Source organism: Lupinus angustifolius, chromosome LG04 (assembly GCF_001865875.1).
Source record: "Lupinus angustifolius cultivar Tanjil chromosome LG04, LupAngTanjil_v1.0, whole genome shotgun sequence".
Lineage (NCBI taxonomy): Eukaryota > Viridiplantae > Streptophyta > Magnoliopsida > Fabales > Fabaceae > Lupinus > Lupinus angustifolius.
The window spans coordinates 27,071,260-27,084,853 of NC_032012.1; the positions used below are offsets into that span (position 1 = coordinate 27,071,260).

Genomic DNA, 13,594 nt, shown 5'->3' on the forward strand with positions numbered 1-13,594 from the left:
GTTGAAGTGTTAAAGAAACGTAGGAAGAAAAGACAAGACAGACATTGATGGATATAAAATTTTATCTAATCAATGTTTATTGGTTAAGGTGCTGACCACGATGTACATTTATTAACTTAACTCTCTCACTTCATCACTTCAAAGTCCCCTATTTCATTCGTTACATCAATCTTATATCACTACTTCTCTTTTCCAAATTCAATTTTCCATTACAACCAATATTTATAATCACACCCACACCAAAAAAATTTGGTTCTGCTAATTTTTAAATCTGAATAATGCAAATAAATTTGATTGTTTCTATACTCTTTTGGTACTAAGCTACTTGGTCTACAATGTAGTTTGTTTCTGTGTGACTCCACGTACCCAAGAAAAGTGGCTTTCCATTACATACAATATATACAAAAGGAGTTTGGGAAGTTTGATAAAACCCTCTTAGAAAAAATTAGTAGACCATACAGCTTTGTCAAATTTGGTAATTCCCACCTTATGTTTCATTAGTATGCTACAACTATATTATTTTCGAACAAGGATCTGTTATCTCATATCGTGTTTAATATAAATGATATTAAAACAAAGCTTGGATGGCTCTTCTATGTGTTACCTTAGCCCTCACAGATGATTTTATTATTTGAAGCCGGTGAGAGTGACAATTCCTCATATGAAGATTAAAGAAATGATGGTTTTATATGATAAAACTTTAATGTTGTAAGGGCTCATTAAGGCATCTTATGTGGTCCACTACTTTTAATATATGTTACAACTTTGATGATGATAAGAAAAGAAGAAATGTAACAGCTCATTGTGATCCCTTACACTTACAGCACCTGATTCTGAGAAACAAAATTCAAAGAAGAAAAACTCATTTGTCATGGAGTTACTGCACTCTAGTTTGATAGTGATATCTTCATATTTAAAATGAATTATTTATCAAGTATGTGGATGTATCAATGACCTATTTATGAAGCATGCCCATGTATATAAATAGTAAATGTATATGTTTTGATATTAGAAATGTGAATCTGGCTATTGGATGTTGGCAGAAAAGATTTAAAAAGCTTATTGCCTAAGCATTAAAGTTTTAATAAATTTGCAGCAGATTTCAAAACATATGAATTGATCATTTTCAAAGAGTTACTAAAAAGATAATGCTTTTTAAACTTATTTGGCTATAAAAGTGAGTCTTGGCATTAAAGTTTTACATATAAACCAACACAAATGAAAAAATTACAGTAAGAATCAACTTTTGAAATGAAGTTATATATATATGTGCAAAAGGAAGTATGGAAGAATAACAAGTAATCACAGATATTTGATATACTATTGCACACATTTGGTTTGGGTAGGAGTAGGAGTATAGTACATAAAATTTGTAATGGAAGTGCAATTTAATATTTAGCTAAAGTTTGATAAATTTTTTGTAGTATATATGTAAATTCTTCCTCTTTTCTAAGCTTCCTTGTAATGTTAACCTTCATGAGTACATTGCATCATTGTTTAGGCTGAAATTGCTACTTAAATCATTCCCAGGTATACAATGGATGAATCCATTTGTCACCATTTGATTTCCAAATTTAAGCTGTGAATTGAACATCTCAGTTTCTGAAATTTGAGTTAGACTATTATCATGATACTCTCCTCCATCAAAGGGTGCTTCTGACATATAATGCTGCATTGAAGCTTCATGTAAAGTTGGATTTTGATCAAATCCATTCCTCAAGGGTAAAGACTCAAATGAATTAGAAGAGTTTCCACCATTTACATGATCAACTGAAAGCCATTCAGCAAATAATAGTTTTGGTAAGGAGCTTTGATTTGTTGGCTCTATGGTGAAGTTTATATTATGTGTGCCTTGTGTTGCAAGTTTTTGAAGAGGAGGTGAAGAGTTCAAGGTATCTGAGCTTGAGGTTGCATACTGAATTTCCTTATGAGATTCCATTTCCTTAGCTTTCACCATTCTCTTTTTCAGATATGAGTGCCAGTAGTTTTTTATCTCATTGTCAGTTCTTCCTGGTAAATGTTTTGCAATCTGAGACCACCTGACCAAGATGGTTTATGTTACTCTTAGAAGTTTTCATTAAAAAGAGTTGTCAGTGTATAAGGCTCCTACTTAGTAAGATATGAGGAGGATAGATACATGTAGCCTTACTCTATAAGGAGATAAGCTGTTTCCAAAACTTAAAGCTATGAACTTAAAGTTGCACCAAGCTAACCCTCTTTTTTTTTACAAGTTTTCAATAAAAGAAAAAAATGTAGGACATAATTTACTATGCATTAAGGGTTTCCAAAAAGTGCTAATGTCTTGTGATTATAACATGTCCAATATTAGGCTTTGATTGGAAGTTAGACAACACTAACCAAATAAACAGTAGTCTTAAAACTTTATGCTATTAAATTTTCCTAAAGGAATCATAAATTAATGTCACCAAGTTTGTATAAAAAAAAGTTTCTGATACTGAGTAGTGAGTACCTCTAGGCTCTAAGGGTATAGGTACATGATAAGAAGGTTACATAAAAAGTAAGACTTTTCATATTATATTATAAGTTCAGTCTGAAATTGATCATTTTTTCTAATCCTCACCTACCAGATACATTCTCTATAACTTAAGACCTTAACATTTAATAGAGACATTGATTTTTGTCCTTTTCCTTTTCTTTGCACTAATTAAAGGAGAACATGTGCTCCTTGACTTACAAGTCTGTATCAATATTTTAAACTTTTAAAAGTACAAAATTTACTCCTTTCACTTCACATTTTCATATAAAATTGAAAATTGTAAAAATTAGAAGAGTGAAACTAAATTGAGTATTTTTGCTTACTTGTTTCCTAACATGTTGTGAAGGGTGAGGATAGTCTCCTCCTCCTGTTTGGTGAACACACCTTTCTTTAATCCTGGCCTTAAATAGTTAATCCATCTTAATCTGCAGCTCTTTCCATTCCTTTGCAACCCTGTTTGTATACATATATATACTAAACATTAAAACAATTACAAGTGCATGTGAGAATTTAATGTTGCTCAAAATTGCAAACTAGAAGTGCCATAATACTGTGGTTGTCTTTTACAATGAAACATTCAGAACACTTATATTGATAGAATAACATAACAGAATAAATATGGCACTGTTATAAGCTATAAGCATAATACATGGGGAAAAAGAACAAAAGAAACCAACCTGACTTAATAGGAACAGAGCTCCAACAACCATGACCATGCTTAAGGATATAGTTTCTAAGCCTATTGTCTTCTTCAGGTGACCATAATCCCTTCCTATGTTTTTGTTTTCCCTTTTCTAGTACCTGGCACCCCATTTTACTTTAATGATAATAAGCTTCAATTCTCTACAACAGTTATAATAGACTAAACAAAGAGAGAGGAAGTGAACAATATTTGCTATGCAAAATAGTGCACAAATAGACTTATATATATATAAAGCAGGAAAAAATAGTGCTTTTGCATTTTTCCATAACCAATTCACATAAAAGCGTTGAAATAACTAAATAAGTATATAAAGTATAAAGTATAAAGTATAAAGTATAAACCATGGGTTGAAAGCATGTTCTACATTACACTGAAAGGGTGCAATTTGGAAAATGTTGGAACCTAAGGTAACATTGTTAGACATATATATATTAATCACCATTCATTCATTCATCAAAGTTAGTAAATGGCATGTTCAAAATCCTCAAAAGCTACATCTTTTTTGTTTTGTTTTTTTTTAATCAAATGGTTTATTTTAGATATTTTCATCACAAATACTACAAAAAAATAATCATTCATGACCACATTGAAGTCTCTTGTTTTTTTCTTCTCCTTGCTTAATATTAAAGTCTTATTTTATGTTAAATGGCTCTATTATTAAAGATATGAAAGGAGTGTTCAAGTCTTCACCTACAACATAAATTAGTGTCACAAATACAACTTCATTTTATTCTTTAGCCAGATAGACTGAATGATAATGAGGTAATAATAGAACTTAAGGCCATTGAGAAGACTATTCCATGAGCCACTATACCTAATCATTAATTAAGGTTTATTCAATGCTGACACATTATACCTCCCCAAAGCAATAAAATAAAACTTTGATTATCACAATTTGGTTTCTAATGTAACAAGATGTACCCTATGAATACACTAATTAAACATTAAAAAAACATGCAAAACCATTATTTTACTATACCATTCACATTCAATATAAACTATGCATTTAATTTCTAAACGAATTTGGGTCTTCTCCATGAAAATATTAACCATATTGTACATCAATCAAGCTAACAAATAATTTGAATCAGAGATGATGGAGTAAGAACAGAAAGAGATGTAAATAGAGATGATACAAATTCTTGGCTCTATAAAACATGAAAAATAGTTTAATTCAGTAACAGAAAACTCAATATCAGTATGAATTTCTAAGTAGAGAGTGGAATGTAACTATTGAAATCATATTAGCCATTTAGATATTTGGAAGCTAGTAAATTAATTAGGATTATTTTCAATGGCTAAGACTGAAGATAAACTTATGTTGCATTAATTCATAACAGATAATACAAGCAACATAATCATTTAAGTCTTCTATTTATCTTCTTTTTCCTCTAAAAAATAAATCACAAAGATACCCTTAAAAAACAATAATACAAGTGAGACAAGACAAAAAAAGTATAAGTAGTTGAAGAATTTCTCAAACGCATGTGAAGTATTTTAATATTACAGTTATTCCAAATTTGAGATTATTGAATCAATTATGCCTTGCTGAGATCATCAAGGGAATCACAATTATTGTTGAGAATTGGACAATGTGATGCTTCATCAATATATAAAGTAAACGATATTTTATTTTTGTAATAAATTACCCTATAAAATTAACTTAAAAATTGTTGTACACGACAAAAGTAACATATATTATAAAGAAATACTTTAGAGTATACACTTTATGATACATGTTAATCTTCTTTATGACGAAGATATATTTATAAACTAATCATGTAAGTATATATCTTACTCATTAAACAAATATATCACACCAAAATACCTTTGCCTAATTATCCGCGCATTAAAATAAGAACAGTTGAAAAACTATAGATATATTTTTCTAAAGGAAAAAATGTCAAGCATGGTTGTAGGTTGGCCTCTTCTATTCAGCAAGGAACATTTCACTTTGTCAAATACTATATTAAATAATTATAATAATATCCATGTTAACTAAAAAAAACAAGAAGACTTCTCTATTTGCCCTTTAAATATGCTAATAACATATCCCAAACACTTAAAATGAATAACGGATGTTGGTTCAAGTGGTATATGTTTTATTCCCTTAAGCAAGGTCTCAGATTCAAGTATTGTGGATGGATAAAATGTCAGCAGGGAGAGTTAGCCTCACGTACCTGTGGATGTTCCCGGCTCGGACATGATTGCCTTCAATGTGACTTAAAATAAGTTTAAACTTATATGGCATTGGTCTAGTAGTTCAGTGGTGTAAGACCCCACAAGATACTCAAGGTCGAAAGTTTGATTCTTGGAACAACACTTATTGAGAGGAGCAGTCACAAACCCCGAAAGAGATTATTTCTTTAACCAAAAATGTGAGAAGCCTTGGTAGTACCAAAAAAACCTATATGACTTATTTTTTGTACTAACAAGTGTAATCTCTCACACTTTTTAGTAAAGAACTAATGTTTTTCGAGTTGTGTATCTGCCCTTCCCAACAAAAGGGACACATTTTTATATAGCAAAACTTGAACCTCGCTGTTCTGTAGAGTTTATAGAATAAAAGTCCTAAAGATTTTGCAAATTAAACTCGATGTCACATATAAAGGAGAAGATTTGCCTACATTCATGTTTTCTACAGGCATTGTTAATTTGATTTTGTTTTTTACTCATAATTGGGAATAAAACAGATAACATAAGATTATAACTCAATCAATTTGTATACTTAGTAAAAGATTTGACTCATTTTTTATAAGGGCTTAAGCTTGAATCTCGTTGTTGATATGTGTTGGTGGATAATTTATTAGTATATCAGTATAAACCTTACCTTAACGTTAGTAAACTGGCCTCAAAATCCAATCCACATAAATTAGGTTTTTAAGGGTCGGTTTTGCGAATTGATTTTTGGACGTGGAAAAATATGATAGAAGGCTTAAAAATTATTTTACAAATATATTTCATGACTTTCAAGTCTTTCTTTTCTCTTTCCTTCTATAGCCTAAAGTTGATGATTGGTTTTAGAAGAATTATACAAATGAAGAATGCTATGTGCTGTTACAATAATTATAGCCGGCTATTTAGCTTTAAGAAATATGCTCTTTAGACCTTAAAACAAAAACAAAAAAAGAGAGACTAAACTTGCAATCGAAATTCAAAGATTTGCTTGTTAGTTGTTAGCATTACACTGTTAATCCATGCTTACTACTTAGGCATCTTATGGAGTAACATTCCTTCACCACAAAATGCTCTTAGAGATTGGTCAAGGTTTTCAACTTTTAAGCCTATTAGAATGCAAAAGTGATGAGTACATGGCTTTTTTAACGATAGGATTCTAAAAATAGTTTATTGTTGCCTGCTTTTACGGATCAATTTGTCAATCACAAATTGCAAAACATTGCTCTTTTCAGCTTAATTAGGAGTTTGGGGTTGACTCTAGGATCCAGAGATAAGCTCAACCTCTAATGTTTATATAGAATAAGTCAAATCCAAATATCTTCATTTGTTACTCCTTCAGGAACATCAAATACAATGGAATTGTTATATATTTGAGTTCTTAAGTTTATCAACTCTCAAAGTCAATTATGGGTTTGGTATAAAATTATAAACTTGATCAAGTTGAGACATGTGCCCATGCCTCCTCGCTCTTATCAACTCACATACAATACAAACATTCCTCCATATGCTAATAATATGTCATGACTAAATAATGTTCACAATGTTTCATTATACAGTATTTTTCCAAGCTAGTTAATAGTGATGACATTGATCCAGCCATTAAAAATAAGTAATATTGAAAATTGAAGGCAATAAATAATTTTTTTTAAAAAAAATCAAGTGTTAGATGAGTAACTCCACATTCTATTCTTAAAAGTCTTGGTAAAAATCAAGGTCAAAAGTCATTTGTAAATGAAATAATTGTTGCTTTTACTACAGTTTGGGGCGTCTAATCAATGATGCAAACACGCACATAGAAGATCCATCTCCTAAGGATAAAGTCTTCAGAAACTGAGTGGGAAATACAAATGAAAATGATCTAATGCCGGTCTAAGTGTTTCTTACACTGTCAGCAAATCATGCACAATTAATTTATTAACCACTATTGACTTTAAAACAAAAGTAATACAAATCAATAATAAATAATGTACTGATAATATAAAAAAACTTTACAATATCAGTATACTGATTTTACACTGTATGAAAATGTGCTTTCATTGTTTAAACAGGCAGTGCTTAACTACGCTTACACCAGTAGCCTGATGTAAACACTATAGCTCTTTATTTAATCTAAAAAAAGTTGTTTTCATTTAGTTTCCTTTCTTCACTTCTTCAATACATTTTGGAATGCGAGGGTTATGTTGTAATTTCAAATGTGTGATTTTTGCCGTTCCATACATTTCATGACTAATCCTATGAAAAACTAACAAAGAAAAACCCATGTCAATATCTTCACCCTTACATTCCATGATTGGCAAAAGCATGAAATCAGAACACTAAATCATGACATTGGTTCCCATATTGGAATTGGATCAATGAATTAATACACGCAATCCATGTCAAAAAGTAACAGCATAACTGATCTATTCAGAAACTCATTAAGAAACTCAGTCTTCAGCCTGTCTAAGCAACAATAAGTACCATAATGTATTAACTCTCAAGATAACAGTTAGAAGTAGTGTTGTTTTATCACCTTGGAAGTTCCTAATTCACGTTCAATTAGTGATCATTTTAAACTGAAATCTGGAAAGCTGTTGAGGAATGGTGGATATAACTGGTCCATATCTCTGCAAGCAAGTGATAACCAATGTTGTGAGGCAAGGTATACAACCATAAGCATATCTTGATTAACATGCCTATATTGGCAAGTATGACTCAAAATTAATTCTATACTATGAACAACCCTAAGAGGAAAGTTTACAAGTTCAACATCAAATTCATAGGATTTCGCTCTTGCAACATTTTCAGTTAGTGAAGTTGTGGCGTCAAACATGACAAATCAGCCATTTTCATTCACACATTTTAAACCATAATTACCATACCTGAACATTGTCATAAAGTTCAAACAATGGAACAGCGAGCAGTTTTAGATTTTTTGGCACTGCAAAGTATTCCCTCTCGGACAAGTGAACAATGAAAAGTTTTTTGCACTCCTACATGAAAGATATTCAATTCTTGTAAGCGCAATGACCCAAACAACCAGGAAAATAAGAGAGTCAATATCAATGGTATTGTCTACACAAAATACCTTCGGTTTTGTTATATGAGGAGGGCAGTATGGATACATTATGGTTTCAAAATTTGGCCTCCACCAGTTTGCCACACACTCACCTATCTGCAAAATTCCAAATGAACAATAGAAAACATGAGGACAATCACACACTGCCAAATTTAATAACTTTTCTGAATCTGTACATCTACAAAGCAAGTAATAGTGCAGGATTCTATAATACCCCTATCCCCTAAAACATTACCAACCATATTGGCCAAGTGATATGACATAAAGCATGGATAACTTACAACAACAACAACAACAAAAACAACCAAGCCTTTGTCTCACTAGGTGGGGTCGGCTAACTGGATCGAACGACGCCATAATGTTCTATCATAAATCATGTTATTTACAAGACATTGATCTCTATGTCTTTCTTTATGTTTTCCCCATTGGTTTTTCTTAATCCCCTTCTTCCTCTAGGAATTGGACTACCTCCATTTGATCTACTCTCCTTGTGGGGGCTTCTACCAGTCTCCTCCACACATGTCCAAACCACCTAAGACGCGATTTCTCCATCTTTTTTACAATATGAGCTACTCCAACTTTCTCCTTAATGCATTTGTTTCTAATCCTATCTTGTCTAGTGTGTCCACTCATCCAACGCAACATTTTCATTTTTGCTACCTGGAGTCTATTCTCTTATTGACATTAAAGCATGGAAAACTTAGTTACATGATAATTACAATACTTAATAAGTTTAACTAAGTAACTAAGTTAATCATACATACTTCATGTCACATCATCAAGGGACACACATACCACTTTAGAGGTACCATAGCATTCCCCAGGAAAAAAAATACCTGCCAGTCAGGCACAAGAGCCGGAGAATTGGCGCCAAGCTTGCTAGTTAGCTTTCGCTTCAAGCCCTCAATTTCTGTAAACATTGTTAAATAACAAACGAAAAAAATACATTATGACAATTGCAAGCTTCTATTTTCAAAGTAAATCATAATCAGAGTAGCATCTTACCATTCTCTCCCGGTTTGAGACGACCACCTGGGAGTTTGCAGAATGTGTTTCCGATTTGCAAAAGAAGTATGTGAGGGTGATTGTGTTCTTGTACCTGAAAAATCAAGCACAAAATAGTGTTACACAAGTATTATATTAAATAAAAAGAATCTCCAAAGCATATTATATTAAATAAGCTAAACGAGCGTCCCTTTCTACACAAGTAATTCCATCTGTGAGAGCTTGACAACAAAATAGTGTTACATTTACCACAATAAAAATACAGAAGAAATAAACTCGTAGAAACAAGTAGAATAACAACCAAGGTTTTTCCCATTCGGTGAGGTACATGTCAAACGATGTCATAACTCCGTATCATAAATCATGTCTATAGGCAAACAAATTAAATTTAGTCCTTGTCAATGATCTCGCCCAGTGTATCAAATTGAGGACCGCATCACAGTGATACGGCCGCAATATTTCAGCCGCAACCGCATCACACCGCCGCAATTGCAGTGTGATACCGAATCACAGTAATGCAACCGCAACAGGCCACATAGGACCACATTTTGACTGCATAAGGCCGCAATGCAACCATATCGAAATGCATCAGACTGCATGTGAAAAATGTTTTCACTCACCAAATAATTCACACTGCAACGACGGCAATTTAAAACATCTTGCCTACAGTTTTTATTGGTCTCCTTCTAACTCGTAACAATTGGGATAGAGAAACAAATGGTTAATGGAAAGGGAACATACAAGTAAAATTCCTTCAACGCTGGTCCTCATTCCTTCTTTCATGTAGCTGGATATTACAGAGAAAGCATAATTAGATGATAATAAAAAAGAAGAAACCCTAATTATCAAAAAAGAGAAGAATACGTAACTTGAGTTTCATTCGAGCGAGACGATCAGCGACAGAGGTATCTTTCTCCATCTTAGGCTCCTTAGTACCGAAGGTATAACTGGAAAGTGGGTATGTGTTTACGACGTCGTTTCGTGTTGTCATCATCTTTCTGATCTCACTCTCTTCTCCCAAATTACTCTTCTCTTCTCTTTCCCTCACTCCCCCTCTCATTAGGTTTTATATTTATACTTATTATTATTATTATATATATTTTATATCAATAAACTAAACTCAATTAACTTCTGATTTCTAGATGATATACTAACTGAAGCCTATTTCTCTGTCATGTAATTGGGATTGGTTGAATTTGAATTATAGTTTTGGAGTTTCTTATTCAAAATTTCAAAATCGATTTTTGCTATAAAAAAATGGAATTAACTTAAAATAAAAAATATATTAGCATGTATTTATAATATTAAATTTCCTAGACTATGAGTGATGAGACGGTGATAAGGATATGTATGTAAAATGAGGTATTCCTAATGTGGTAGTGTGATGATAAAGGTAGTAATTATATATGGTAAAATGGGTATTGTCTATAGGTGCGCATGTATAACCTACATTTTTTTGCGGGTAGGACATACAAAAGTTTCGTCCAATCCGTTTTGTCCGCCAAGTTTGTGGGTATTTTAGTTGGGCATGCAGGCGGCCCAACTGAAATATTAAGGAGACAATGATAATATCAATTACAACTATATTGTATTATTTTATTATTTACCGGTAGTTATTAAATACACATTTAGTTGTACAATTATAATTCACTAGCGTGTTGACAGGCACGATGCATGTCAACCCGCTTTCCTATTGTTTGTAATGTGTATTCTACATATTAAGTTGTATTATATATTGTAATTTGCAATTGAATATATATTCGTTTGAGGTAATTATTCAATCTTAAAGAAATGATACATATACAATTGTGTTCATCAAGAATAGAGTCTTGATTTCTTCACTTAATTTTACTTTCTAGCGTGTTAACAGACACTACCGGGTCTGTCAACCTAATTTCCTATCGTTTGTATTGTGTATTTTATATTTAAAAGTGATTTTTTTGCAATGGCATACATTGTGACCAATGCAATATATTTCATGCATTCCTAATTTTTAATTTAATGGATATACATTGTGACCAATGCAATAGATTTTAATTAATTGGATAAAAAATCACTTTTATATGTAGAATACACATTACAAACGATAGGAAATTGGGTTGACAGACTCGGTAGTGCCTGTTAACACGCTAGAAAATAAAATTAAGTGAAGATATCAAGACTCTATTCTTGATGAACACAATTGTATATGTATCATTTCTTTAAGATTGAACAATTACCTAAAACGAATATATATTCAAATGCAAATTACAGTATATAATACAACGTAGAATACACATTACAAACAATAGGAAAACGGATTGACACGCTAGTAAAGATAAAATTAGAAGTTATAAAATGAAATTATAAGTTATAAAATAAAATTAGAAGTTATAAAATATGAAATAAATGTTCATTGGTATAAGTATATATAAAGATGAAATTAGAAGTTATAAAATAAAATTAGAAAGTTATAAAATAAGAAATAAATGTTTATTAATATAAGAATATATAAAGATGAAATTAGAAGTTAGAAAAAAAAATTAGAAGTTATAAAATATGAAAGTATAACTTATACAATAAAATTAGAAATTATAAAATATGAAATAGGAAAACCCAAAATAACTTTATGAAAGTTAGGTTAGGTTTTTCCTTTATTAAGTAGTTTATTAAGTAGTATAGATATGCAACTTATAGTTAATATATTTGAGGTGATTATATAGGATTATATGATTTTTTTAAATTAAATTTTTGAAGGGCAAAATAGGAATGTATAAATTATGTCATGGTGGTGGTTACATCATGTTTTGGCTTTATATATAGTATAGATGAAATAAATGTTTAGTAATATAAGTATATATAAAGATGAAAGTATAAGTTATACGATAAAATTAGAAGTTATAAAATATGAAATAAGAAAACCTAAAATAACTTCATGAAAGTTAGGTTAGGTTTTTCTTTTATTAAGTAATATAGATATGCAACTTATAATAAGTTAATATACTTGAGGTGGTTATATAGGATTATATGATTTTTTAAATTAAATTTTTGAAGGGCAAAATAGGAATATATAAATTATGCAATGGTGGTGGTTACACCATGTTTTAGCTTTATATATAGTATAGATAACATGACTTATATTCCACTAATAATTGAGAATGATTTTAGTTAGTTACACTTTCATTGATGGACAAAGATGGTAAAAGTTTTGAAAAAACATTGCCTCAAAAATAAAATATGAAAATATTAGACAGAATTTGCATACTATTGTTTGCGATTAGACAGACAATGAAATATGCATTAAATTCCTATCTTAAGAATTGGTTAAACAAAACTGTTAAAATATATTCTCTTATTAATTATCCTGTTTCATAACAATGGATCAATTTAATTAGTCTTGAATGATCTAATTAGGTTCAAATCATATTAATTCAACTTGATAGTATATTTTGAATTACTAATATATTTATCATTGTCATAACCACTAGTATCAGTGTATCACTATCATCAACATTATGAATGCTACCAATGCCATCATACCCTTTTGTGATCATCACACTACTAAGTATGGGGAATTCACATAGTTTTGCACTCAAATTCCTCACTCACTAAAATATTTACTTACAAATCAATCTCAATTTCATGCAACAAACCTTTTTGTATTAATCTCATGGATTGTGTATCATCCACCATGATTAATGATAAGAAAATGCATCGTCGTCCAACCCATTTAATAAGTATTCATAAAATACACGCAAATAAAAAATGGACACCTACATGTTAATTTATGGTTTTCGGATAAATTGTCATACTCTATACATAAAGAATTGCGAATTATGTAGACAACTTTTAGAATTATCCCTTTATCGTTGCATTTCAAAGATGGTCTATCTTTAATACTAGTCCCTAGAGTATTGGAATGCAAGAGATAAATATGAAAATAGTTTGAGCCTTAAAATAATAAATACTCTTAAATTTGTTAGTATCACATATGAGAATCATATCCTATCAGACTTATCCTAATATACCAATACTCTTTTTTCTTTTAATCGGTGCTACTAATTTACCATCAAAAAGTTTAACATTTCTCAATATTAGTGTGTTGATATGCACTAGTTTGCGATTAGACAGACAATGAAATATGCATTAAATTCCTATCTTAAGAATTGGTTAA

General features: G+C 30.8%; 2 protein-coding genes across 2 annotated transcripts; both read right to left on the reverse strand.

Moving 5' to 3' along the window:
• LOC109346800 (transcription factor LAF1-like) lies at window positions 1,293-3,508 on the reverse strand. The gene is made up of 3 exons (XM_019586593.1): window positions 3,175-3,508; window positions 2,821-2,950; window positions 1,293-2,039 (listed from the first exon to the last, which is right to left on the reverse strand). Exons 1-3 carry the CDS (start codon window positions 3,308-3,310, stop codon window positions 1,475-1,477), a joined length of 831 nt encoding a protein of 276 aa, XP_019442138.1. The 5' UTR covers window positions 3,311-3,508; the 3' UTR covers window positions 1,293-1,474.
• LOC109346801 (pre-mRNA cleavage factor Im 25 kDa subunit 2) lies at window positions 7,562-10,493 on the reverse strand. Its single transcript, XM_019586594.1, has 7 exons — window positions 10,311-10,493; window positions 10,183-10,228; window positions 9,442-9,535; window positions 9,273-9,346; window positions 8,446-8,532; window positions 8,240-8,350; window positions 7,562-7,984 (listed from the first exon to the last, which is right to left on the reverse strand). Exons 1-7 carry the CDS (start codon window positions 10,433-10,435, stop codon window positions 7,913-7,915), a joined length of 609 nt encoding a protein of 202 aa, XP_019442139.1. The 5' UTR covers window positions 10,436-10,493; the 3' UTR covers window positions 7,562-7,912.

What these genes read in the sequence shown, in the direction of transcription:
- LOC109346801 (XM_019586594.1), bottom strand. Translation starts at nt 10,435, where the DNA reads ATGATGACAACACGAAACGACGTCGTAAACACATACCCACTTTCCAGT. An exon ending in GCGTTGAAGGAATTTTACTT is followed by an intron (nt 9,536 to 10,182) that starts GTATGTTCCCTT and finishes TTGATTTTTCAG; the next exon opens with GTACAAGAACACAATCACCC. An exon ending in TCTCAAACCGGGAGAGAATG is followed by an intron (nt 9,347 to 9,441) that starts GTAAGATGCTAC and finishes CAATGTTTACAG; the next exon opens with AAATTGAGGGCTTGAAGCGA.
- LOC109346800 (XM_019586593.1), bottom strand. Translation starts at nt 3,310, where the DNA reads ATGGGGTGCCAGGTACTAGAAAAGGGAAAACAAAAACATAGGAAGGGA. An exon ending in CTCTGTTCCTATTAAGTCAG is followed by an intron (nt 2,951 to 3,174) that starts GTTGGTTTCTTT and finishes GTATACAAACAG; the next exon opens with GGTTGCAAAGGAATGGAAAG. An exon ending in CACAACATGTTAGGAAACAA is followed by an intron (nt 2,040 to 2,820) that starts GTAAGCAAAAAT and finishes CATCTTGGTCAG; the next exon opens with GTGGTCTCAGATTGCAAAAC.